This window comes from Eretmochelys imbricata, chromosome 22, assembly GCF_965152235.1.
Source record: "Eretmochelys imbricata isolate rEreImb1 chromosome 22, rEreImb1.hap1, whole genome shotgun sequence".
NCBI classification, from domain to species: Eukaryota; Metazoa; Chordata; order Testudines; family Cheloniidae; genus Eretmochelys; species Eretmochelys imbricata.
The window spans coordinates 17,368,749-17,395,847 of record NC_135593.1 but is presented as its reverse complement, the minus strand read 5'-3'; the positions used below and the strand labels follow the sequence as shown (position 1 = coordinate 17,395,847).

Genomic DNA, 27,099 nt, shown 5'->3' with positions numbered 1-27,099 from the left:
TTTGGAAGGATGCTAGCATCACTGTAGAACTTTCTGCCATATGGTCTGTAGGAATAATCACAGGGTGGAGAGTCAGAAGGCAGTGAGTTCTAATCCTTCCTCTGCTATTCCCTCCCTATGTGGCCTTGGGCAAGTCACTGCACTTTCTGTTTGTTTGTTTTATCTAAGTGCCTGAGAGCCCTAGTCATTGACCAGGCCCTCATTGTGCTAGGCACTGTACAAACACAGAACAAATGGTCCATTTCCCCACCTGTAAAATGGTGATAATTAATACTTACTCATCTACCTCCATAAAATGCTAAGTGTTATAATTCCTGCCAGTGCTTTAATCGTGAATGGTAATAAGTATGAGAGACCAGATGCAGCATAATTTCCTAACTGAAGTTCATGCATCTCATGGAGGTGCTGCTTCTGTCCTTGTTCTTTAAGCACTGAGAGTGGCTTCTGCCATTCTGGTTGGGTCAGAGTGGGAACCGAAGCACACAGATATCTCCTAGCAGATGACTCCTAGATGGTTGATCATGGATCATTGAATCTCCTCTGACATACACCAGCAGCTCTAGAGGTCCTGACAGGGCTAGAATAAACACGATCATCTGACCATAGACATGCAAACAAATGTGGGATAAATGAAGAGATTGTGCACAATAAATACAATCAGTTTTTTCAAATGCTTCATAAATTGTTTTCTGTGGAAGATGAGCACGCGCTGTCTCTCTCTTACTCCTCTGTTTTTTTTTTTTTTTTTCCCTGCAGTCTGTGCTTGGTCCTGGGTATGGACTGCTGTATTTCTTTTAATCTTGATACATGAGAAATTAGACTTGGAGAGGGAAGAGGGCTGCATGGCACACGGGGAGTAAGACAGCAAGCTCTCGGGCACAATTTCAAAGCTGGCATAAGGCACCAGTGAACTGAGTTTGAGAGGAACTCAGAATAGTCTCCAAGGGTCTCTTCTCCATAGCACAAAACTACCCAGCAACATGGCATAATTGGCAGTCTTTGCTTAAGGGGGAGGCCTGCGGCTGGAATAAGGGAAGCAGATCATGAGTGAGATACCCCAGCAGGTCTGGTCACGTAGGGGCTTGCGCAGAGCTAGGCAGTGTTGCGCCTGGCTTTCCCCATTGCTCTGTGTTGATGGAGGGTGGGCAGCTAGATGCTGCAAGAGGACTCGTCATACACATGGTGAGAGTGGTTGAGGAGGGCTGTTTTTTCCTGTTGTGAAAATAGGGGATGATCCGGTTCCATTATATCTAAGCCACTCAAGTCTGGAGGTTTGTTTGGGATTGTCCCAGTCTCTAAAAGAGAAATTCTCCTGACCCAATAAGAGCTCACACCTCTGAGTCCCAGCTTTGAGAGCCTGGCCCTAAATTAGCTGAACTTTCAGCTGTCCTGCGGGCAGGAGTTATGGGCAGCTGAGTATCTCCCGCGAGAAGGGCATGAATTGGGGGGCGTGGTGCTGCTGGGAGGTGGATGACAGACACTAGAGCCAGGAATCACGCAGCTGCTATCCAGGTTTCTTCCCAGAGCTCTGGCAATTCACCTTGCTCCCTTCCTCTGGCACCTCTGCCCCTTTACTTATGGCCTCTCCTCAACATTCAGTGTCAGGTGCATGAATAGTCTCTGGAATACCAATGCACCCCAGAACCCCACTGCACAGTAACCTGGCACAAATACTGAATGGTATTGCGGTAATACCTAGAATGCTTGTTGTGCAAGGCGCTGTACAGACAGTGAAGATCTGTTTATTGTTCCTCCTCTCCAACCTCTCTTGTCACCGAAGGCTGACTCTGAACTCCTGGTGCATGATGGTGATCGTAGTCAATTTATTAGACTATCTGCCACACCTGGATCCTCCCACATGCATGAGTTTGGCATTCCAAATGGAAATGAATCCATCCGCTGTTTAGCTGTATTTCCCTGACACCCTGCCTCTCAAAAAACCAAGAGCAATAACTCTTGTGCTGCTGTTTTCTTCTGTGTTTGGTCCCGGATATTGACTGCTGTATTTTTCTTAATCTTGATGCATGAGAAATTAGACCTGAAGACTTTTCTTCTGTGTTTCCTGTACCTAGGCTAGTGTTCCTTCATATATATCTGAGAGTCCGCTGTGACTGGCTTTATAAAAAGAGTCCGGTTATAGATTTTATTCTAAAAAATACTAGATATAAATCAATGAAAAGACAATGGCCCCTTTTTATTTCTGCCTTTAAGGCCTGATCCCGCACGCACTTCACTCAGCATGGTCCTTATTCTCAGGAGTAGGCCACTTGCCTCCCTTTGTCCTTCTCACAGTATCAAACACTACTCCCAGCTGTAAGTATTTGCAGGATTGGATCCTCTGATTTGTTGTCATTTTAATTGGGCCAGATTCTGACTGGCGTTACCATCCGGTGTATATTCCCGGAGTCGCTCCCCTGAAGCCAACCGCCTCTGAGGTCCTGGCTAATACCTGGCATTGTGGCAGGCGGTGTGTACTGCACTTAGCATCTCAGCTGTGTTTTCCCTTCCCCCTCCTCCTCCTCCTCCTCCTCCATCCTCCCCCTTTTTTTGGCTTGCGCTGCCTGTGTGTGTTGTTGTCGTTTTGGCCCCATGCCAATCCCTGGCGGGCTGCCAGCCTTGTGGGTACAGTATGTACAGTGAACATTGAGCCAAGTTTGTCATCATACAAGATTAATTTTTTTTCTAATCTGTCTGGGGTTGGATGAAATCCGAGGGTGGGGGGAGGCAGAAGGAGCTGTTTGAACGCTCGAAAACAGCCGCATTAAATTCCAGCACTGTTATTTATTAAAACACGAGACCTTTGCACCTCTTCTTTTACTTTCTTCTCCCCCCCCCCCATGCAATGAGGTTGTGTTGGATCCACAACATGAGGTCATGTTTTCAGTGACTAGCATGCTAAAATTAAATCTCCTAAATCCAGTTTTCATTGTCCAAATGGACAATTTTGTTGAATTAGAAGTTTGCCCTGTAGGAGACCCTTATGATTTGGGGTCCCCCCACACCTCAAAAGGCCATAGATGATGGCAGTAGTAAATGTTCCATTTAATTGAAGTTTTTCTATTTCAGTCGGAATGTGTTCAACTAATCAAATGTTTGAGGGATACCTGATGATAAAGAGAAGTTTAATTAATGAACAATAAACTAACAAATTAACTAACGAGATTGTTCTGGCCTGTCCCGGTTCTGTGACTCCTCTCAAGGTCGTATTGTACTGTAATGCGGGGGTGGGGGGTGGCGCTTGGGGAGGGATGAGCACTAAATCGGTGCTTATTTTATAACGTACAGTTCAATTCATGTCGTCTTTCACATGACCTGCTGTCAGTTCCGGTGATGTGCTGGGGAAAATCTTTTTTGGGGGTTTCCAGTCATAGGGAAAGGAGAAATGCTCTGATGCAGCTCTGGGAGATCAGTTAGAAAGTTTTTCCTCTCTTTCTCCCACTTTTAGGTTTCTCTGGGAAGCTGAGACTGTAGGGCCGGATCTGCAGCTGGTATAAATAGACAGCGCTCCAGTATCTGGCCCTCGCTCTGTTGCTAAGTTCAATATCTACCCATTTTATATAGCAGGAAAAAGAGCAAGAGGGGTGAATCTGCACCGTTGCCACCTCTTCCAGTGTTTTCGTCAGTCTCACAATATTTGGTGGTCTTTCTTAAAGCTCCAGCTGCTGAAATTAGATTGCTTGACAAGCTCGGCTTTGTTTATTTTTAAGTTTTCTAGCCCTCAGAGTTGTGGAGAAAAGCTGGAAACTGTGATCATTAAATATTCCAATGCCAGAAGGCAAACAGAACCCAACTGTTGTTGTTTGTTTTTTTTAATCTCATGATTTTTAAGCAAATCACACGATTTTTGAACATTTGGAGTTGGCAGTTGTGCACGTGTTTGACCCATGTCGTCACTTTTATATAAGGAGAAGAAAACACTTGAATTAGAGACGAAGGCTGCTGTGTCTAATTCCATCTCCCTAAAATGTCCTTCCAGATCATTATCCCCTTCTTTTTTTTTTTTCAGTCCAAATATCCATTTTCTTTAGTCTTTTGATGCAGTCTTGTCTCTGAGGTCTGGTCATACATCCCATTTTCCTGCTTTTATGAATATGCTCATGGAATGCCTTCCTAAAAATAAACTTTAACGAGTGCTGGAGCTCAGTTATGAGGTGTATGGGCTCAGTGCATGAAATACTGGGGGGAATTCTAAGCCCAGTGCTAGGCAGCTAAGTCTAAAGGATCCCTTCTGGCCTTAGAATTTGATGTTATGAATGCTCTCACTGAACTGGTCTATAAAGCCATTGTCCTCGCCATATCAAAACCCACCTCTGCTGTGACACCTGCTACTAATGACCAAGAACAGGTGCAGGGGATGGTTTGATACTGTTCTGTTTTTTAATGATAGTTTTGTCCCCATCCATCCTCCCTTTGCATATGGTTTTCCATTGACCTGAGAGCTCTTTGGAACTTGGCTCATAGATTCCTATATGAGTGGATAGGCCATAGCACTTACTACTGGTGTATTGCAGAATGTGGATCATAGGCACATAGAGCTAAAATGCTTACCTGTATGGGGGTTGTTGTGACACTGTGAAAAGCAGAGAGGGAGAGAGTGGGGACATGGTCTGGAGAAGTGCGACCCTCCATTTAGGAGTATGTTTCTCATGGAATAGTGTGTGCATAAGTATTGCATGTATGTATAGCATAATTATAATCGTTACAAAACTGCAAGGCAAACCCTATTGTTAATACTGTGTTCAGAGTGTTCTGGCAATGTTAACTTGGCAGTATTACACATGCAGTATATTTTAAGCTAAAATACGGTATAAACGTAGTTTATTTAGGTTTACATTTAATGAGGGACAAAATAGTTAAGAGCCTTAAATGTGTTCCATAGGGTTGAGTTAAGGTTGCTCTCTTAATTAGAGGTGGGTCTTAAGAAACGTTAAAGTTTAAATCTTTTTCCTCCCAGGAAAAGAAAAGAGGGCGGGAGGCGGGAAAGGAAAAATCTCAAGCTATTTGGAACATACAGTTTACATGCTCCATTGACTTAATGAGCAGAGTTTGAGTTCTCTGAACCAACAAATGCTAGCTACACATATATGCATCTCTTTTTAAGTGAATGTGTATAGCCTTGATCCAGAACACCTCTGCATGCTCAGGTTGCAGTTAGCAAGTCTCCAGCATTGGGCTTCATTGTAGACTTAAGTTTTTTCTTCAAACCACACCAAGGCCCAGTTGTTACGGAGGAAGATGGCCAGGGCAAATTCCATGCTTCCAGCTTCAGCTATTGGTGCTTGTAACTTTTGTTTATGAGAGAATGGTTCCCCGCCCCCAGTCCAAAATGGAGATGAGGAGAGTGCAAACAGAGCCCCCATTTCCTCCCCACCCCAAACAAAATACTTCTCCTCCATGTAAAGACCAGTCCTGGACTTAGTGAGCTCAGAAGGGGAATGTTTCAAAAAGTTACCAATGTATTAAAATGAGAGATTGCCTCAGGAGGCACCCATTGTAAAGAGTGTGTTGTGTGTGTGAGAGAGAGAACTACACACTTTCTAATCCACTGATCCATCATGCAATCCCAAACAGGCAACGCCAAGGAACACTGCTTGCAAAGGTGTGATTCCTTGCTTTAATTATTGTTTTGAACGCTCAGGTGTTCATTCAAGATTTTGTAACCCTGCACTGGCAAATTCTCAATCTTAAAATAATGTCCTAAGCATGACCGTGTTGTTTGTTGACTTAATTCCATTGTGCTGCTTAGCAGGTCAGTGACTGTGACGTGGCCCAGGGCAGCAGAGAGTCGCATTTCCGGCCAGACTGCTGCTAATGACACAGTTGTGGCAAGGAGACAAAGGTTGCCAGTCTGGGGTTATGTGCCTAGAAATGACTCCTAAGCTGCAGCCAGCGTTCACCTCTGAGCAGGCCTCAGGCTGCCTGTTGATTTCAGTGAAGGAGAGGCAAGTCTGCCCACAGCCTGGCCCTATTGAACTAAATCCCGTTTGTGGCACGTAGTGTCCCAGCCAGAATTAAAATTCCATGGCATCTCGTCGTTAAGGAGCACAGGAATTCTGCCCGTGGGGGGCAGTGGTAGTAATTTTTATCTTGCACCCTGTTTTAAGGGCAGCCAAGATCTGAGCCCAGCTTTTTAGCCACTAAGAAAAGTTGACCTGGCTACAGTGTGGGGAAGGGTTGAGTTGGGATTAGGGACATGCAGGGGGAGGATGAGGGGAAGCCAGTCCCTGGAAGTGTGTGCACACATGGTGTGGCGGTGAGATGAGATTTTGGGATCTTCTTCTCCCAGGTTGCTATTGCTCTAGCACTAGCAGGATTCTGACACCCGAAGAGATAAGCTGCCTCGTCCGTCCGTCCGTCCGATGTATAATCTGCATGACAGGAAGGCGAGGTGATGCAGGCGTTCTGACTTCAGCTGTTGATGTGACAAGAGTAAAGGAGACTCCTGACAGCTGAAATCTGGGGCCTGGCATCAAGGAGCAGAAAGGCTGCGACAAAAGCAGTGGCAAAATGCGTGGAGCAAAGATGCCCAAGGTTCACTAGCCACCTCCTTTCGCTGGCTGTGTTGTGCAATCACCAACCCCGTGCCCTCCCCCGCTCTGCTGGTGTGGCCCACGATTGCTCATCGTGTGTCCTAGTGGGCTGCTTTTATCCAGCCAAGATCTAAAGCTGTGGTTAATTCATTTGCTACCAGTCTCTAATAAATGTAAACTTTTCTTCCTCTTCGTGTTCTGCGCTTATCTCCTTATTAAGCGGTGAGCTACAGAAGATGTTTTCTCGTGAAGTATCTGAGATGTTCATCTTGGAATTAAGCTGCCTCCCTCTCTGGTGCCTTTTAAAAATGTTGTTGTTTGCTGAAGTCGGTGTGTGCATCAATGCAAAGTTAAGAAAAAAGGGAAGCGCTGAGATTCTTTGGAGATTGTTCACCCTCCCTCTTCCCCTTTCCCCCTCCCTTTTTGCATTTTGGCTGGCATCCCAAATTTATTCCCAGAGTGATGTCATCGGCTTGCCGGCAGGTCTGGATGTTCTGCCAGCATTCCAGAGAGTTTATGATCATTCGCAGATGTGCATCCAAGAACACACTGTACCCAAAGCAGAAATTAATGCAGGCTTGACTGCTGTCCAACCCTCATACACAGGAGAGAGGAAAAAAAGAAAACAAACTGTTTAATGCTGTTTATAAATTATACACTGGCTAATGAAATATACATTTCTTTTCCCCCAGCCCCTCCCTGCCTTCCTTTTCTGCCTCAAGAGTCTAAGATGAGACTGGAAGAATATGGTTTGCTTTTTAGCTCCTGTTTTGGCTGGAGTCCTAGCCCCTGCTGCTGATCCAGAGCCAGGGTATTTTTCCCCTTTACCTGATGAAATACGTTTATTTTGCAGCCATCACTACTCCTCCCCCTCTTTTGGATGCTTTTTGTTATTCAAGGTGTTCTGCTAAGCATTATGCATCGAGTGTAATGCCAGGACCCATTACACCATTGTGTGCTCTGTAGCAAATAAATCTTATGCACATCTGTCTACATTAATACTGCTAAATATATGTGATCATCCTACTGTAACCCATTTTCTCTCTGGTTTCTCATCATGCATGCGAGATGGGAAAGTTCTGAAAGTTCACTGTAGGCTGCGGTATTAGAAAACATTCCCTCCCTCCTGAAAAGGAGAACATAAACATGCTCAGGACTCTGCATCCAGATTTGGGGTGACATTGCTGATCAAACCGTCCTCCCCCTCTCCCCAAGATGCGTTCTTTAAATTCCTCCCCATGTTGTGTGCAATCCATTTACATGGCTTTTGTGTTTTTTAATACTGCTAATGTTTATCATTTGCCCAACAGGCTTGACACATTTTGTTTCCTGTAGAGTATCGCAGCTTTAAAGCCCCCTTGTTGCTAAGTAGCAGCCTCCCTGTACTGTAATGGGCTGATTTTGTATTCTGTTCAGCACTGTATCTTATTTTTGTATGCAAGACAAAGTGTTTTGATGGAGGACGATTGCAGAAGTGTCTGGAGGCTGTTTGGAGTTTTATGGGCTGTACAGTACACTGTGTGCTTTCTGAACAGAACACAGGCTGTTGAATTTTGGATTGGATTTGTCATTTTTTCCCCTCTGAGAGGAGGCTGTCAGATAGAACATTACTTGAAGGGTGGAGAGAAAAGTGGAAATTGTGTAATAACCTCTATTTTTCGCTAAACCGAAATTATTTTTTTAGTCCCAAAATAGTCCCACAAATTCATAAGCTGCTGTGGGGGGAGGAACAGGCTAATGAAGTTGATAATATGACATGGTTGGTGCTTAGTCAAATGCCTTTCCGTCTCTTGTATTCCTTTTCTCTGAATTCTAAGCTTTCCCCTTCATGTGGGGTTTACTTCTTTTTAAATGGCTGGCGGGAGCACTTTTTTTAGAGGCGGGACACCAAAGGGCCAGACTTTACAAAAGCCCTTAACTTTTTTTCCCTTGCTGTCCGACCGTGACGGGTAGGTAAGTTGGGAGGCAGAAGCCATGTTGTGGGTGACACCCAGACATGCTAAACTCCAGGACTACATCTCTAAAATGGCATTCAGGGCAGAACACAAGCCAACCAAAACCCAGGAACTTGGGAGCAGCCAATTCCTCACTCAGTGCTGACCTTTGCCCTGCTTGCAAGTAGGTGACTCAGAGTCTGCTGCAACATGGCACAGAAATGCTTCAGTACCTAGGCACGAGGGCAAAGTTGGATGGACAGAATTAGCAGCCTGACCTCTGTGCCTTTCTCAGTTTCAGTTGCACCCTGGATGAGGGCATGACTCTGGCATCAAACCTATATAGCCCATCTCTGAAAGCTGAATCCTTTATGGGACCTGAATGTTTTAAGGAACAAGCCCAAACAATTAGGTGCTTTTCTTCCCTCTTTCTCCATTCCAATTTGACTTATTTGACCTATTAGAATGTAATTTGGAACGATGGTAGTTCTTCCTTTGACCTAGCCCTTGTGATGCTTCTCTGTTGGCATGGTTTGCGCAAAGGGGTCACCTCTTTAAAAGCTCCACTTACACGTTGTATGAAAAACAAAACCCATTTTCCTGTTTTGGGAAGAACTCCCTTCAATCGGGTGAAGTTTGTGGATGAATGTCTTGTAACAATTCTTCTAAAATCAGCAAGTGTAAAAAGCTGCTGAAATTGTTCAGGTCTATTCGGACGCATTGGGTATGTGAGACTTGCTGCCATTTACTGACTAGGTGTCGGAAGCTATTTGGAAAAAGATTTTTAGCCATGTGTCCCCCCAAAAGAGCCATCCCTCCACCACCCAGCCATAAATTTTCAGCTTTGTGGGGGGAAATGGCAGCACCCTAAAACTCAGAAATTCCCAAAGGAGTGTTTCTTCAGGGAACCCCAGCTCTAGTCCACAACACCCAAAGCATTATTAAGAGAATATAAGTGATCCTGCTCTCATGGTGGTGTAAATCAGGAGTTATTATTTCATCCGTGCAGAGATCAGAATCAAGTCAACATGTTACATCTCAGTAGCATGGAAGGGGATGGGAGCCAATGACATAATTTTCACTGGGTGTTTTTATCTACCTATCTATCTCAATTTGTAACCCTGTACTGGAAGCTGAGAATGTAGAAACCATTCAGACCATCTTGAGAGAGTCCCTCTTGGGGAATGCCAAAGCTTCTGATTCTGAGCATTTGTCCCTTATACAACTACAAAGCCTGGGTGGTGGATCTCTACCCATAGTCCTAGACCACATTGGGCTTTCAAAGGCATTCCTGGTTGTCTGTGGATTGAAATATCTTGTAAAATCAATTGATGGATGGGAACTGGGGAGGTGGATAAGTGCAAAGAGTTTTCTCTTGCAAAGGGGCCTTCGCTTCATGTCGGGGAGTTTGCTTGGCCTTTGGCGAAGGGAGTTGGTCCATGCCAAGACGTTATGAAATGAACTGTGGAATAAAAATGTCAGTCCACCCCTAAATTTGAGATGCTGTGAGAAATTTAGGTTGTGCACTGTGCCGTTGCTGGGGTAATGTGGGAGCACTGGCAATGTCCAGGAAACATGCTCTGGTCACACCGTCAACCTCACAGCATGTGAAGGTGGTTATCCAGACGCCCTTTATGTGAACCATTCAAGAGGCTTGAACAATTGTCTAAACATCTATAACAACTTGCTACAGATCTAATTGTGCGGAACCAAAAGCACCACCACTGTACAAGGCTATTTGTGGGGCGGCTTGGAATCTATGTGTTGCAGAAAGAGGGCTGTGTAGGTTTTGAGTAGAGGGTGGGCTGGGTGTAAGTCAGAAGCCACAGGGTTTTTTAATCTACATGGCCAAGGTGTCCTTATGGATGCGGTGATCTCCCATTGAACCTGGATGCTATTTTTCTTCCCTGATGATCTTTTCCCACCTTCTGAGAGCAAATAAGAACATTCAGGCTGATCTGAAATGCATGCACTAGTCAGCCAGATTGTCCCAAAGATAACAGTAGATGTTTATAAACCTGCTTTAAGCAGCATAAACCACTATGATTATGCAGGAAACGGTATTCAACAAGCTCAACTTGGGTTGGGTGGGGGCTGCTTTTATATCCCAGGCAATTGTACAATGAGGGTTACATAGAAGCCGAAAATTGTTCCTTTGCTCTAATAGCACAGCACAGACCATTACCTTCCAGATTTAAAAACGAAATGAGCTCATCATATCTAGTGACTTACCCTGACATTCATGCTCAATTTAGAAGTCTGTCTTTACCTTTTAAAACCTATGCTTTTTATTTTTCTTAAATTCACTGATTACTTTTTTTAATACTAACCCCCATTCCCGCCCCCCCCCCAAAAAAACCAACCTTTTGCATTTTCCGATCACAGAAACTATTCTTGGTTTCCTTCTTTTGGCCCTTGGATGTATTTTTGATATAAAATACAAGACATTTTTATAACTGTCTCTTCCACTTTGGGTAAAATAGAGGAAAAGGGAAAAAAAATAATAATAATAAAAAAACCCCACAGCGGCTTTATGTGGGCAAAAGAAGAAAACAAGAGAATGGGGTAGAGAACAGGCTAAATTTAAAATTGTAATTGGCTGACTTCCACAGGCTTGCGGGTGTTTTAATGACTCATAATAACTTCATTTAAAACCAGCTGAGCAGAAAATAGATTGGAGAGGAGCCTCAGGCCATTATGGATTTGTGTTTTTTGTTTTTTTTTTGGTTTTTTTTTGACAAGCTCTGTTTTCGGCAGCCAGGAAGGGTCCTCATAGAGGGCTTGGCTGTTTTCTCTCTCCTAGAGTTGGTGGTCTGCCCAAGAGAGATTGTATAGAAACCAGTTTTTTTTAACTGATTAAAAATAGATGCCTTGAGGTATTATTTTAGCATCAGTGTTGGTTTTTTTTCTTTGTACTTTTGATGTGGTAAATGGAACATAAATACAATTGTTTTTGAAATTACTGAATTAATTAGGTAGTAAAGTGACAACAATGCATAAATTTACTTTGCAATTTAAAAAAAAATCCATATTTCCGTTCCACATTCTTGTTATGTACAGCATTTCAGAAAATGTGAGGTTATATATTAATCTCTTGTGTTTTAGAAGGGGGTGGGAATATATTTATTATACGTGAAACGCTCACTGGTGAGTTGTGGAAATACAGCTGGAAGGGAATCCTGTATTCACTTAGTCATTCTGATCCCTTTCAGCCTCCTTGCACTAGACACAATGCCAGAGGAGTAAGTGTTATCCCCTCCTTTTATTTTAAAGTAAATGGGCGAAATGTTTTGAAGGAATGCACTCTCCAAATGCTTGCTCAAACTTGGGTACGTAATATGCCACGCTTTGGGTTTAAAATGAAACACCTACACGACAATCAAGTTTAGTGTTGAAAACAGTGGGTTGAGGGTTTTTTGGGCCTTCAGGGCACGATGAAAGGAAGTGGGTCTAACAGCTGTCATTTCCCAGACAGCCCAGCCAAGACTGAAGCTTTCCCCTGTCAGAGAGAAGAGGTTCCCCATTCTGCTTACAGATGGTCATTGGTGGCTGTTACTTAAAAAACCACAGGAGCCTATTTCTATAGCTGAGTAGGGTTTTTAGCTATCCTCCTTCTATTGACTTTTAATGGGAGTCAGAAAACTTAGAAAACACCTTATGCAATTCATTGAAAATTCACCCCAGATCTGTGAAGAGAACCAGTGAAGAATGATGGCATAATGTTTTTGCCAAGTCTTCGAGGCAGGCTTGTAACCAGCAAATGTGGTTTCGGTAGTATCCAAATAAAGAAAGCTCTGGTGTAAAGCCTACTTTGGAATCTATCACAAGCATACTGGATGCAATGCATTGAGAGAGAACAGAAGTCCTGGAATTCTGGACTGCTTTGGTGATCTTGTTAGAGAGACCTTAACGTGGTTGGGAGCTTTGTTTATTTTTTCCCTGTTTCTAGGCAGTAGTAAAGCTCTTAATGGCTGCATGCAAGCCCTGAGTTGGATGTTGTCCCACCTGATCCTGGTGAAGAGGATGAGGATGGTACCTGAATGCAGTTGACTGGAAAACTGCAAAGGTCTTAAATGAATACCATGAGCAAGACTTCATACAATCCTGTTGAAAAATCTCTCTTCACCAGGCTGAGTTTTTTGATGAATTAGAGGGGCTTCTCCTGGGCTCTGCGATGAGCTGTGGGGCTGAGCTGAATTAAAGTAACACCAGGAAGGTGAGAAATCTGGAGAGAATTCCATTCCTTTAACCCAAGGAAAGTCCTTGTCAGATTCTTCTGTGGCTTACACCCTTCATGCACCTGCAAGTGATCTCACCGCGAGAGCCCTGTAAGTCAGGGTGGAATATGCTCTGTAATTGTCAGAGCATCAAGGAATCCTCTTGCAGACAGATTCCTGTAGACAGGAAGACCTCTGGTAGCCCTTTGACACAAAGACGCTGCTCCTGCCACTACTGTTCTCTAAGGCTGTGCCTGTCATCCAATTCCTGTGGATAAAAATTGCAACCCTTTAATGCGGAAGCATGTCGTTTTCTGTTAATCTCTCCCCCCGTCGTAGCCTGTCTTCTGTCTTTCTCCTCTCTGCCATCCCCATAAAAGTTTATCACAGTCAGGGATGGTTAAATGGGTGCAGGAAAACAGTGTTTTAGTAAACTGTAAAATTAGTTGGGAAGGTTAATGAGGCATTACTTGTCTGCCTTTGTAGGAAAGGCAGGTTTATGAAGGTAGCTGAACACCTAAGCGGAGGAGTGGACTTGCAGCATTTAAAGGCAAAAGGGTCCTTTTATAAAACCCTGTTTGAACAGATGTGCTCAGTCTGTCATCTTGATAACATTTATGGCTCTAAATGAAATCTAGTAGAAGCAGGGAGGGGGTGGAAGAGCGCTTAAAACATGGTGTTTGAGGTAGGAACAGTCGGTTTCATCTTCATGTTGTATGTTGGAAACACACCTCTGGATGCTCTGTGCTGCCAAGTAGCAAAGGGGCGTGAGAGTCAGAGTTATCAACAGTGCATTTCCATACCCACAATTTTCAGGTCCTCTATTACATCTCAAACACTTCTGTTTTCAAGCCCCAATTTGAATGTCATTTTAGATGTCAGGTACATTTTAATGTTCAGGACATAATACAGTAAAAACAGTTATACACACAGACCGTTCTCCTGGCTAAACAAAACAGAACAATAAAAAAAGCTAAGCACAGCCATTAAGCGCGATGGGGAAAAATTTGTGTCTTGAAAGTCAAGCTTCTAAGAATATATATTTTTACTCTGAAAATGCCACTGCTGTATTTGTAATGCAACACCTCAATTATGGTGAAAGGGGGTAGAAATCAAAGCTATGAAACAGCCAAGGATCTTTAGATCCACTGCCTGAGCCACAATTAAGGTTTCAGAAACACCAAAGGCAAGCCAACGAGTGTCATTTTTAACCAGTTAGAACATTTTACTACTTCCTTACATCAGAAGTGTTAAAACTGGAGAGCCTATTTCTTGTCCTCAATAAAGTAATTAAACTGAATGAGTGTTGGGAAGTATTATTACGTTGATAGTGACTAAAAATAGAAAAGCTCTCTTTTCAGATCAGCTGAGGTTTTCTGAAGACTTAGTGCTATCCTAGTGGTATCACTTAACCAGGACCTTTAAGCTGTGTCTTTGAGACTCAGGATATTTTACAGAAGATGTAGTCAAATGATAAGGCTTGCTGCTTGCTTTATTCTAAAGTGAGAGTTGAACCAGACAGCTGGCAGTTGATCAATTGTCTCTGCATTTTGCAGTGTAAACGCCCAGGGGAGTCTGAAGGATTCTGTTCTTTCTTTTAAATGAATTCAAAATAGTGAGGGCTTAGGGAGTGAAATTTTGGGGTGCCTTTGGTTTATTAATCAAAAATCACCAAGGGCATTTTCATCTTTATCTGCAGCTTCTGGCAGGTACAGTGGCCAGATCTCAGCTCTGTTGGCAAAGCTCCATTGAATTCAGTGGAGCCACACAAGCTAAGGGCCTGGTTCTGTGTATGTAACCAACTCATTGGTGAGTCTCTCCAAGGTAACCAACCACCTCTCCTGTGGAAGGAAAGGAACAAGGACTGGGGCCTGGCAGACAGGCTGGGAAACTCTGTCAAATGCCCATTTACGTTGTGAAGGCAAGTGGGTTACATGGGCACATATCCCATTGATATTGGGTGCAGAGGCAAGGAGGAGTTGAACACCAGGGTAGCATCTGGTTGTATTGCACAAGAACCCACAAGATTATCTAGAAGATCTACAGGAGACAGGTTTTGTTGGTTGTTTTTGTGTTTTATCTTTCATAATCCCATAATCATTCCTGCACATTGATGCATGCAGTTTCCAGATCATGGTTCAAGATGGAGAGTCCAAAATCGAGCCGGATAAAGCCTATTTGTAGAATTCTAGCACAGATTAACTGAACAGTCAATGAGATTGGTGTGTTACCCCTGGTTGTGCCCAGAAGTTTCGTGAATTCGGTGAATATCCCAGTCCAAACTGATATTCCTTTTTGCCTGCATCCTGGCGGTTGTGTGGGCAGCTAGAGCAGTAGAAGGAGGAGGATATCAATATGCTCATATTGTAGGAGGAATGCAAAGGGTCAGACTGCCTGGTAATCAGTAACTGGAGAGGGGCAAGGGGTGTGCCTCTGTAGCTTTTCTCCTATGTGCAGGAGCATCGTGCACCAGCAGTGAGTTTAGCAAACAGAAAGCCCTAGATACTAGTTTGTGGATCTGGTTTCCTATGGGGCTCCATGAGACTTAAAAAGTCACTCATGCTGTGTAATTACAACAGTGGGCCTGTCCCCATGAGCCCAGCTCCCTTGCAAGGTAAACCTGTCCAACTAGAACCAGAAAAGCATAAAACCTTCTTGCAAGTAGAAGAAGGAAACTGCCTCAAGGCTTGCAGCCATGTTACAGTGGTCTGAGGCCTTTGGAAGTTTTTGGTCTCAATTCCGGGAGACAGAAAGAGAAGCTGCCACAAACTCGCCACCATTCTACAGATCAGTACCCCAGATGAGATGAGGAGCTTGGATACGTTATTCTTTTGTCACCTTGGTAACATCCAGAGGAGAGCAAAAGACCCGGGGACCATCTGTGGGGTTTTTTTTGGTAGTTTGTTTTGTTCTGTTTTTTGTATAGCTATACCGGTAAAATTAAGTGTAGACTAACGCTCTCTCACTTGTATGGAGAGAGTCTACCACATTTCCCCAGTAATTTGGTAGCTAGACAACAAATCATTAGACCTGGTTCCCAAAGAAAAGTGAGATTCTGTACATGAATATTAAGAAATGACTGTATTTGGGACACACATTTTGGTTGTTTTTTGATAATCCACCCTCTTTATTTCTCTTCGAATTCTAGGTCTTGGAAGAAACCAGTTTGTAATAAGCATGCCACCTGTGAGTCTGTCAGCTTTGTCTTAAGACTATGCTTTTCCTATGTGCCCCTTCTTTGTCACGCTAAGAATTGTCAAAGCTTGTCAAAAGCTGCAAGTCTAGCTTCCATTTGATTGTTATGGCTCAGACTTACTATTTCTGGCTGCCTTGCCTGGTTCTACTAGAATGGCTTTAATGTGGTCTTGCTAAGCTGCTGGAACTGTCTGGGTCCGAGCAGATTCCACCGGTGCTAGAAAATCCCTGGCTGCCAGGTTCCTGTCGGAGTTTGCCCAGATGTGCTGGAGTGCAATTTAAAACTTGGCGCTCTTGGCCAAGTATTTTTAAGATGTTCCATTTCAAGCATGTTCATCAATTCCAGTTTGATCTTATTAGCCACGTGCCGATGAACTCTTTTTTTTTCTCTCTCATCCACAATAATTGTAGTGGTTCCTTTCATAATTGCCTTTTGCAGCCTTGCCAGAAGAGTCACAGCTTTATCAGAGACCTAGTTTTGGGGAGCTGCTCCTGTATAACTTCTGAACCCGGTTGTTCTGCCTGTTGTTCTGATAGCGCCTTGAGGTCCCTAATGAGATCCAGGGGTCCATTGGGCAGGCATTGTACAAACCCAAAGTAAGAGACCGACAGGCCCTGAAATGGAATGTTTTGCCTGAATAAAGTAAGTGTGTGTGAGTGAGTGAGAGGGAAACCAAGACACATTTGAAGGAAACTATTGACTGTCATAAAGCGCTACTAGTAAATAAAAATATTCAACATTCTGTGGGGCAGGGACCATCTTTCCCTTCTACCATCTTTTCCCCCTGTACATACCTTGCACAGTGAGGCCCAGATGCTTCACTTGGATTGGCTACATGCTAACACAATACTGGCAGTAGTCGGTTCAGTCAAGGATTCGCGCTTAGTCTTCACTTTCTCAACGTTTAAAGGAACCCCCTGTCCCAAATGACAGTCTTCCTTAATTTTGACCAAGAGAATAATAGGTAGGTGCAGTATATAGACACAAATGTTTCCTCTATTGGCTACTAAGTCATTCTTCCAAGGCCAAAAAGTGATGCTGGCCTGTTACAAGGAGGCTTATGTGCTGAAACCTTGCTAGGTGATACTTGGTGCTCATCCTCTTTCTTGGCTGCCAGACTCCCTACCCCTAATGCCAGCGTTCCTAAGGCACAAAGGTTTTTTGTGTTCAAGTTTTATGAGATAATGGCGTTCAAGTGCTGAAGCAGGCTTCGCTTTACTGTTGTGTTTGGAAACATCACACAAAATAAGCAGTTCTTAATTTTCATCCACATCTATGCTTGGATTATTTATTTCCACTGCCGCCACTCCCTCTCCAAAAGCCAGCAGAAGCTGTCTCTTATCTCTTGCTTGTTCTTTGTGGGCGCTGGTGACCACAGGGGGTTGTTTTGGGGAGGTACAATTAGTGTCTCTGGGGCTGTGGAGAAGGGGCTATAGCTGTTTCTTACGTTCAGGGTGACGGAATAATGCTGAATGAGAGGGTGAGGAGTATGGAGATTTGCAGCCAGTCTAGGGGACAGCAGTGACTATGCAGAATCCTGCTGAATGGAAAAAGCAGCCGCTCCATTGTATGTTTATGCCAGTCCTTTGCAGCACAGACCTTTATTAGGCAGGGGCTATAAATTTACTTGTACAAATATAAATGTAAGCCTCTGAGACTTCTGTGCCAGTTACAAGGCATGCTCTCCATCACAGCTGACCCTTGGCAGCATGCAAAGTTCCATCCCGTTGGGTAGATCATCTGAAGATATATACTGTAGGCAATGCAAACCCCTTACTAAAAATACCCCAAACAATATTTACATTTCAATGGACTAATAGTTTCTCTAGGTGTTTTCTTAAGTAACACCAGAACCTTTTTGATGTATTGCTCTCAATCATGACCTCTCCAGAGCTCTCTTTAATAAATATCTCCATTTTTTTTAAACCCTGTTATAATAAGCTCAGATGTTGGATGACATTTTTCCTGGTGACTCACATATTAAAATTAACCTTGAACTATTTACATGCTCAATCACTGCATTCTCTTCTCTCTGCCCCCTTCCCCCGCCCAAGCATGTGTACATTACAGGAATTCTGGCTCTGCATCAATTTTTGTTTTGTTGATTAAAAAAAATTCCCTGCCTGGAGTACACATCTACTTGAGTGAAAGAACACACAGTACTGGCCTTTTGAAATTGGCAGGCAGTGTACTGTTCCCTGACTGATAAGAGGTACTGTAAATAAAACTGTACAGCATAGCCTGTTGTAAAATGCCCTATGTCTGTACTTATTGTTCTGACAGCTTATGCTTTTTTGGGGTATGCTGTTTTGGTACACTCTGTACTTCCTTATGTAACCAAGCATGCATATCTCATCAGAACATTCAAGATGTTTATTTTAAAATCTCAAGGAATTTTTCAAACCCTCCATTAGATGCTGGCAAGCTCTTTATTTTCTTGTTTTGCATTTATAATATTAGTCTTTTGAGATTTTTTTCCCTCCCTTTCTCATTCGAGTTGCATCTCTCAATTTTTGTTTGTGGGTTTTGGGGTGGCATATGGGGGTTAGCAGTAGTTCTGTCCCAGGCATATCAAAGTACATGAGCCAACTTCTCCCAGAGGGGCAGCATTTTTCCGTTGCTTTGCAAAAACTGCCTATTGAGCCTGGAAAAATGAATAAGATTTTCTACTGTTGTCTGTCTCCCATCTTGTCTTGATGGTTATATCTCCTTTGAAGATGGGGTGGAGGTGGTTGGCTTGTTTGCTTCTCCAGCCCAACAAGACTCTGCAGTCAGGCTTCGGTAGCATCACAGCCTTGTGGGTTTGTTTGTGTCCTGGTCATACAGCATTGTAGCGGTCAGTCCCCGTTCAGATTTCTTTGGCAGATTTCTTTGGTACATACAATGTCCTGACCCACCTACTCCTGATCCTTGATGAACATCTTGAGACTAAAGAAGAACCTACCCAATCAGGGAACTTCATCTTCCCCATGGGCAAAAGAGACAACACTGCTATACTTGGGTCAGGGAATGCTGCAAATAAGCAGGTTCACAGCCATGAGCAGTAAACATCCAGGTCTTAATGGTATCCAGGACAAGTGGAAAACAACCTGAAGGTGTTTAAGTGATGACCTATTTTCTGTGTTGCCTTAGCTGATGTGGTACGTTATTGAAACTTGCTGCTGTATCGGGTTGATGTAACTTCCGGGGTAGTGCCTCCCATTGGGGGTTTGAAGGAGTTTGAAGCATCTGCGCACTTTTGTTGCCCCAGTGACTGTTTGCTATACATTATGTGCTTTCCTTGCACGTTGTTCAGTGGCTTCATTCTTCAGGATACCTTGGCCTATCCATTGTTCACCAACTGCTTTTCGAAAAGTTTATAGAACTAGGCTGTATTAATTTAAACCTGGACAGTGCAGTGCAAGTGCTTATCAAAGCTGTTTTTATTTTAATAAAGCACAGCACAGAAACTTAACAAGGTGTTCTGTATATCATAGGCTCCTAGGAAGTTAGAGACTGAAAGCGTTTATTAGACCAAAGAGTATGTCCTTCCCTTCGAGTTCAGGATATAATCCTGCAATGGAGGTAGCCAATACTAAACTGATACTGCCCTTGATTGAAGCTGGAAGGCAGGGCTGCAATGCTAATAATGCATGTCTGTATTTATAAGCCAGAGCAAACTATTATATCTGATATAATTAATGGCCTGATTTTCAGAGTTGCTGAGCACTCCTGAACTACCACTGAGTTGAGTGGCTGTCTGGGGTTTTGAGCCCCTCTTAGAATCAGGCTATTAAAGCCCTGCTATACATCTGCCTACATGTTTTCATTTTTGGCATGCCATCCGCTCAAATTGGCTTTCTGCCTACTGCATGTATCGTTTTATCCATTTTCTAGGAAAGGCAGAAAGTTGTCTCAGACTGCCCCAAACTTGTTAGCATTCTTCCTCCAGTCACATATTGCTGCTTCTAATGCAATGTGGCCAACCAGAAGAGGAGAGCAAGCACAGAAGTGAGTCATTTCAGACCTGCTGTATTTGATGTGCAGGAACCCCAAAGTGCATCTTCTTTAAAAACAAAACAAGACCTGCCAAAAATTAGCATATGCTTGGGGTTAAATGTGGACTACACGCTTTTTTTGTTGCTGTTTTAGGAAAAGTAAATGGCTTGAGAACGAGCTGGCATTTGTCTGCAATCAGATTGTTCTACCCCAAGTCTCAGAGATGTCAGCCTTTGGCTATTGGGTGCATGTGCAGTACCAATAGGGACTGTACTGGCCTTTTGGGTCAATGATCCAGGAACAAAACATTCTCTGAGTAATCTCTGGCATGACAGACTGTAATAGAACTGACCTTTCTAATTATGTTGGTAATAGAGCTGTGTTTGTTATTAAAGCAGTACTTTGTTAGTGGAGGAAAGAGGCAGCTGGCATCCTATCCTTGCTTGTTCTCTTTATCTCCTTCCTCTTTGAACTAGGGTAGCGTAAGCTTGGCTGCAAGTCAAGTTGGCCACATCCATATTGTATTCAGGTCCTATCCCATAAAGAAGCTCTTAAGAAATAATCTGCCTGAATAAAAATATATACACTTAAAAAAAATTACATGTAGCTGAAAGAAGCAAGTTTCCATTAATGTCTTTTTAAATGTGTAACCGGCCATATGATGTCACTGGAGTGGTTTTTTTGTTTTGTTTTGTTTTTGTTTTTTTTAAGGGAACAGCCATGTGGTTTATGCACAGTTGAGTTGTTTTGAATGCAAACTTGACATCATACCGAAGGCAGCAGAGAACAACATATGCACAGTAAACAGGCAGACTGTCTTATTGATTAACAGATGAGACCTCTATTATCGATCAAAGCTTGGCGAGAAAATTTATCACTTTTAATTTCACTGCTGCCAAATATTTCTGCCCGTGAGCCAGCCGTTACTAAGGCAATTTAAAGGCAAAGGAATTCTCTCTTTAATGGATCTCACGGCACCTCTGTCTTTCTCTACCTGTTTTGTCTGCACCTTTCTCTAAAGCCCTGTATTTTTGAGGGGGGGCAGCGAAGTACTTTTCTTCGTATTAAATTTGGAGGGATGGGATGAGGATGAGAAGTGCCATCTGAATTCCTGGAAATAAGCCACGTAGCATTTTGGTATCTCATGTTGGGAACACTTTCAAATGTAGCAGGGGAAGCTATGTAGCTAAGGTCTAAATGACAAGTGAGGTAGCTGGCGTTTTTTCCCCACATCATACCAGTTTGAAGATTACCCTGTCATACTCTAATCATTATTTAGTTTTCTTACAGCAGATGTATCAAACTTCAAAATCTAACAAATGCATTCACAGCTTTTTCCTGGCAGCATATGCTTAGAAGATTGTGTATATTGTTAATCTATTTTTATCTGTAAGTTACTTATCTGCTGTTAGACATCCTGTTTTTTTCTCATTATAACTAGAGCCTCTGACCCACTATATGCAGTGCATGTTGATAGCAATTTTCTAAGAATTCCCACAAATACCACATCTCTCTAATAGTCACAGAAATATCTGTGCCTTTCACTAAATTGTGTTGTTTCTGCCACGTTTCTTATCAGATGGTTCTACTTTCTTTCTTTCCTCTCCTCTTTAGATACTGGTAATAACTGCTACAATTGGCAGAGAGTGCGGGAAAACCAATTAAAATTAGATCAGTTACAACTCTGGTGAAAGTCACTGATGTCTAATGATTTTTTTAAACAAATATCTAATTTGTTGGAAAGCAGCTCTTTGATTGTAAAGAGCAATGTAATATTAATAGTGTATTTTATTATTAGGCTGTTCTTCTGAGCTACTACAACCGTATGTTTTGTTGTGTTGTGTTTTTTCTTTTGGTGCTGCAGAAGACCCACTGCTCCTGGATAAATTGGGATCTATGGGTTATCTTACTAGGTGTAAAATATTTGATCTTTCACTGACCCATTCAGTAGAACATTTCCTCCCTTTTTGGGAATGATCCGCATTTGTATCACTTTCACGACAGCACAAAGTGATGCCATAGAGAATTGCTCTATCCTGTCCTCAAGCATGGATAATTTGTATTGCATTATCAAATACTGATTGGAATACTGCTTTAGTTAGCAATGTTGGATACAGACTTGTTTAACTTGTTCTGGTTTGACTTATTACAAACAAAATCCACATTAATTGCGGTGTGTTGAAGAGTCTGACAATGTTTTACTTGGCACAGAGACTCTTACCTTAAAGTTGTCTGTGTCTGTCTTTCCTTCCTGCTGTACATTAAATGGTCCCTGTTGCAATATCGTCTCTGACAAAAATGTTTACAGATTGTATTTCTGTTGGATCATCTGAAGACGTATATTGTGCCTGGGTATCTTCATAATATGCTCTTTATTTTTTTTCCCTCTCTAGCGGGTGCCAAAGCGTTTGTCTGTGATCAATGTGGTGCACAGTTCTCTAAAGAAGATGCCCTGGAGGCGCACAGACAGACACACACCGGTATGTTGACTTTTTTTTTTAAACACATCCCCAAAAAACGTAGTTGGTCTGCACAGTGACACCTGGTCGAGCAGGCAAAACTTTCCAGGAATCCTGGAGAGAGCCAGACAGAGGAATAAATGATACATCTGTGTGGTGTTCACCTGTCTGTTAGCAGATCATGCTCTCTCTCCCCAGGTTCACACACAGGTTGATACAGCAAGATTTTTTCCTTGTAAAACAATTTTTCTTAACTCTCAGAGCTGTTCCCAAAAGCCCTCTTTTACCAAAAACCAAAATCAGAGTTCTTTCTACCAAGAGAAAAGAGAGTGTTCCCAGGCTTGGGGGAAGAGGGTGAACATCTTTTTGGCCCCCTTTGTCTTTTCCCATTCAGTTTCTAAGAGGTGATCCTTGTAAAGTGGGGGGACAGGAGCCCTATTTCTTAAGGATGCTCAAACTTCTGTATAAGACTGTGCAGAATACATAGGATTGAAAGAATTCGTTTTTTTCCAGTAAATGTTGATTTCACTGTGCACGCACACGCACAAACGAGCAAAACATAAATAAATAAATAAAAATTCCCCGTGGTGGTAATCAAAATTAAGAAACAGGCAAAGTAAGAAATCCTGCGGAGAACTTACTAGAGTCCCACTTGAATGTGTACAAAACACGTTGTAATGAATGCTGCCTAAAGCAGGTTTTACACTTCGGCTAAAACAGCTGGCTTATAAAGCTTTAATTGTTTGAATTTCAATGTCTGCTGTCATTAAATAATTATTGTCTGATTCCCCCCCCTAATTTCCCACAATTGTTGAAATTTAAATAGACAAAAAATTTTAAAAATATTTAAAATAAACATTGATATTATCCATCAATATTATTAAAAAATATTGAGTTCTGCCAAGCCAAAGAATAAATGGGAGCTTGGATGCCCTGGTTACCCTACTCATGAGGTGGAGATGAAGTGACCGGACGACCATCTATGAAATGGCTCAGCGGGGGAACTACAAGTTTACTCTTGGTCCCTATTGGGAAATGTTGCCCATGTGTCTTGTGCATCATTCAAGTATTGTCCTGAAGCACGGAGAAATGTTTTTCCAAGACAATACAGGCTGCTTCTTTTTTTTTAAGTTACCCAGGTCAGAGCAGGGCAGTGGGGTGTGTGGGATTGCCTCTACCCATTACCCTCAAGAGGTTTCACTCCCTTCTGATAACTCCCGTTGTCTGAGTGTTGTCTTCCTCTTGCATGCCGGGCTTTGCTTTCTAGGCAGAGCCCTCTCTTCTTTGGATTTCGCTTCAGCTCCTAGGGCCCTGTTTGGCTCTAAAGAGGTGAGGTGTTGAAAGGACAAGGTTTTAACTAAACAATTGCTCTTAACTATTTTGGCTTCCTTTAACTCAAGTCTAAAGTCAGTTTGACAATAAGGCATTTAGTTGAAATCTCATTGCCTGAGAAGATTTAAAACTAAGCTGAATGAAACCCTAGATGATATACTGAAGGGAACAATCAAACATTGGCTAAGGCAGAGAAATGGATAGACTATATGGGGCTTTCTAGCATCTCCATTTTATATAAGTCACCGACAGCTCTTTAGGAGTTCTTACCCATCGTTTCTTTTCTCAGTGCCCTCTGATGGTGGGGGAACAGTATGGTTCTGCTGGATATTTCTGAATATTTGTGTATTATGACATTGCACCTGCATTTTCACCATCATGGCCATTCCAGGAAACACCTAGGAGAAGAACCAGCTCTCTGACTTGTGGGATTTGGCTGAGACTTGCAATGAGATCTCCTATTTCATTACAAAATCTACAAAAATGAATTTTCCAACGCTAAACCAATGTCCCCCCTCACCCCGCCATTCCTTACTTTGAAAGCTCTTTCTCCTTGTGCTAAATTCCGCATACAGCAATTGAAAGCAGAAAACTCAGATGTCTTTCTGGATGAAACAGAAAAATCTGGTGAAGAACTAATATTTTCTGTCTCTCCGCTAAGCTAAATGTGTTCTGAAAGATCAGATCATATTATCAACTGTGACCTGAAACCGTAGTGTAGAAAAGGGTTGACAGCTACACATGCTCGACGTGAAATGATCTGTCAAAATGTTACTCGGTGCTCGGTTTTCAAAAATTTAAGATGGTTTGATTGGAATCTAAGAGAAGGAGTCTGGGGATGCTGTTGCCAGGGAGTTAAAACTTCTTGCATTACAGAAGCTGAGTTGGGGAGCTTTCAGTCTTTTACATGATGGCATATCCTGCCCCAGAGCTGTTGTCCTATTCCATGAAGAACATGTTGATAAATCCATTATAGGGTCATGTATACCAGCTACGAAAGATTCATTCACATAAATAGTGACTTGTAGTGGCTCCATCTTGCCAAGCTGTGTTTTACATGCTGGCTGACTTCCCCTAAAATGATTTAACTGGACACTTATCCCCACCCCAGCTCAAAGATGGTTGAGAAAAAACAGAGAAATGGGAAAAATGGTGTCCTTAGTAGATGTTTATTCTTGTGAGGTCTATGTGTCTGGAATATTGCTGTCCTTTTAAAAGGAAAACAAAGGATAGGGTGGTGGTGTCACCATGTTGGTGCCAGGATATTAGAGAGAGAGAGAGAAGTGAGGGAGGTAATTTTTATTGGACCAGCTTCTCTTGAAGAAAGAGGCAAGCTTTGTGCTTACACAGAGCTTTTCTCCAGGTCTCGGAAAGGTACTCAAAGTGTCACAGTAGCTGAAGAAGAGCTCTGTGTAGCTTGAAAGCTTGTCTCTTTCAACAAAGGAAGTTGGTCCAATGAAAGTTATTACCTCACCCACGTTGTCTCTAACAAAGGATGGAGAAATTCTCATTTAGGGCTTGTATGAGCGTGTGCAGCTCAGAGGCGTGACCACCACCAGAGAAGTGGAAACTGACAGGAAGCACTTATTGACTGCGTCAACATTTGTCTTGCAGAACTTTCTCACCTGCTAACAAAAAACAAACCAAGAGGTGTGGAGGGTGTTGCAGTAACTCACGAGAAAGAACACCATTATTTTTTCCTGTTGGGTGGTGGCTAGTAATACCCTTATCATTTCAGGGCTTCGAATACAGGAGTTGAAATAAATGCTGTTGCTCAGTTACATTTCTTAGTCACTGGTCGCTCTCCAACAAACTATTTCTGTTTTGTTGAAATTGGATATTCACTGATTTTTTTTTTCAGTGGTTGGATCACTGTTTTTGATCACGATTATGGTATGGATCCAAAATTCAGATGAAATATTCAGCAAGAAGATTTGAAGAAATCTAACCATCTACGTCATTACTCATCTTAAAAGCTGATGATTTAAGTTTTTCAAAAATACTTATGTGCTATTTTCAAAAGTGACTTAGGAGTCTGACTCAAAGTCAATGGGACTTGTACTCCTAAATAATTTAGGCACTTCAGAAGATTCTCTCTCTGCATTGGCAGATCAGTGCCCTTTTTCATCCTATTTATGTGAATAATTAATTGTTCTTTATCTTGACTCTATAGAGGTCATGTTTTGTTGGCATAAGACACGTGTAGTTGATGTCAAGATGTTGACTGGATCGTCACCATAGACTGAGTGCCTAGTCCCGCATTGCAGAAGAGAGATTCTTTGATGTCTGACTTAAGAATATATCCAAAAGAAAGAGAACCAGGTTGTTAGGGGGCTGGTCTGTGGCTGAAGATCTAAAGAGTGCAGTGGTCCCTGAGATGGACGCTCCTGTGAGTGGCTTCTAGATGGGAGCTCCTAATTCTTTCCCCCATGTGAGTGAGTCATGTGGGACTCTTCACTGAGGTTCTCATCCCCACATAGAATCATAGAATATCAGGGTTGGAAGGGACCTCAGGAGGTCATCTAGTCCAACCTGCTGCTCAAAGCAGGACCAATCCCCAATTAAATCATCCCAGCCAGGGCTTTATCAAGCCTGACCTTAAAAACTTCTAGGGAAGGAGATTCCACCACCTCTCTAGGTAATGCATTCCAGTGTTTCACCACCCTTGTAGTGAAAAACTTTTTCCTAATATCCAACCTAAATCTCCCCCACTGCAACTTGAGACCATTACTCCTTGTTCTGTCATCTGCATATTCAAATATAGGCTTATAAACCCAGAGTGAGTCCAAAAGCTAATGGCTTTTCTCTTCCCTTTCCTTTCCCCACAGTGGCCAGCAATTGTGTCTCCCTCTCACATCTATACTTCTTTTTCCTGCCAGACTGACCACAGGCTTGATAGGTGGCTGATGTAGGGGATGAACCTCTTGGAGTTGTTTCTTTTTCTCTTTGTTCTGAAACCCTTGGAAACAGAGTGGCCCCAAGATAAATTTACGGCCTGCCGTTGAGTGATAACTCCAAGAGGAGATGGGGAGCATAGTGAGATGCAGGGGTTTATGGAAGCTGTTCATGGCTGTAGGTGTCTGTTCCTTAGTGATCTGGAAGTTCAGCCATTGACTTGTTTGGCTATATGCCTTGAATGCTTGTTGCTACCAATAGATACTTTTATTGCAAGGTATACTGAGCCTGCCTCTCAGTGAAACTCTACTAATAACTCTGAACTCTCCTTTTTCTTTTGTCAGAGTGCTTTAGTTTTATTAATAAATTGCCTGTTTTAATATGAAACTTTGATGGCTCGGGCAAATCTGTATATTCAAAAACAGAATCCATCTGCTATCTCAAAGCACAAGCTGAGTACGTAGTGATTCTAACTAGCACACGACGTTCAAGCAAAGGCAAGGAAAGAACCATTTATGCATACTGAGTCATTTTTTTGAACCATTGAAGGGTACACTA

At 42.6% G+C, this 27,099-nt stretch overlaps 1 protein-coding gene across 2 annotated transcripts in view; it reads left to right on the top strand.

The window, feature by feature from the left end:
• Positions 1 to 27,099, top strand: part of ZBTB16 (zinc finger and BTB domain containing 16) — a 168,576-nt gene that overhangs the window by 81,374 nt on the left and 60,103 nt on the right. The window contains exon 3 of one of the 2 annotated variants that reach the window (XM_077839884.1): positions 22,249 to 22,335. The exons of the other annotated variant lie outside the window; for it this stretch is intronic. Within the exon in view, the coding sequence (XP_077696010.1) occupies positions 22,249 to 22,335 (87 nt within the window). The remainder of the gene's footprint in view (positions 1 to 22,248; positions 22,336 to 27,099) is intronic. 2 annotated transcript variants of the gene reach the window in all.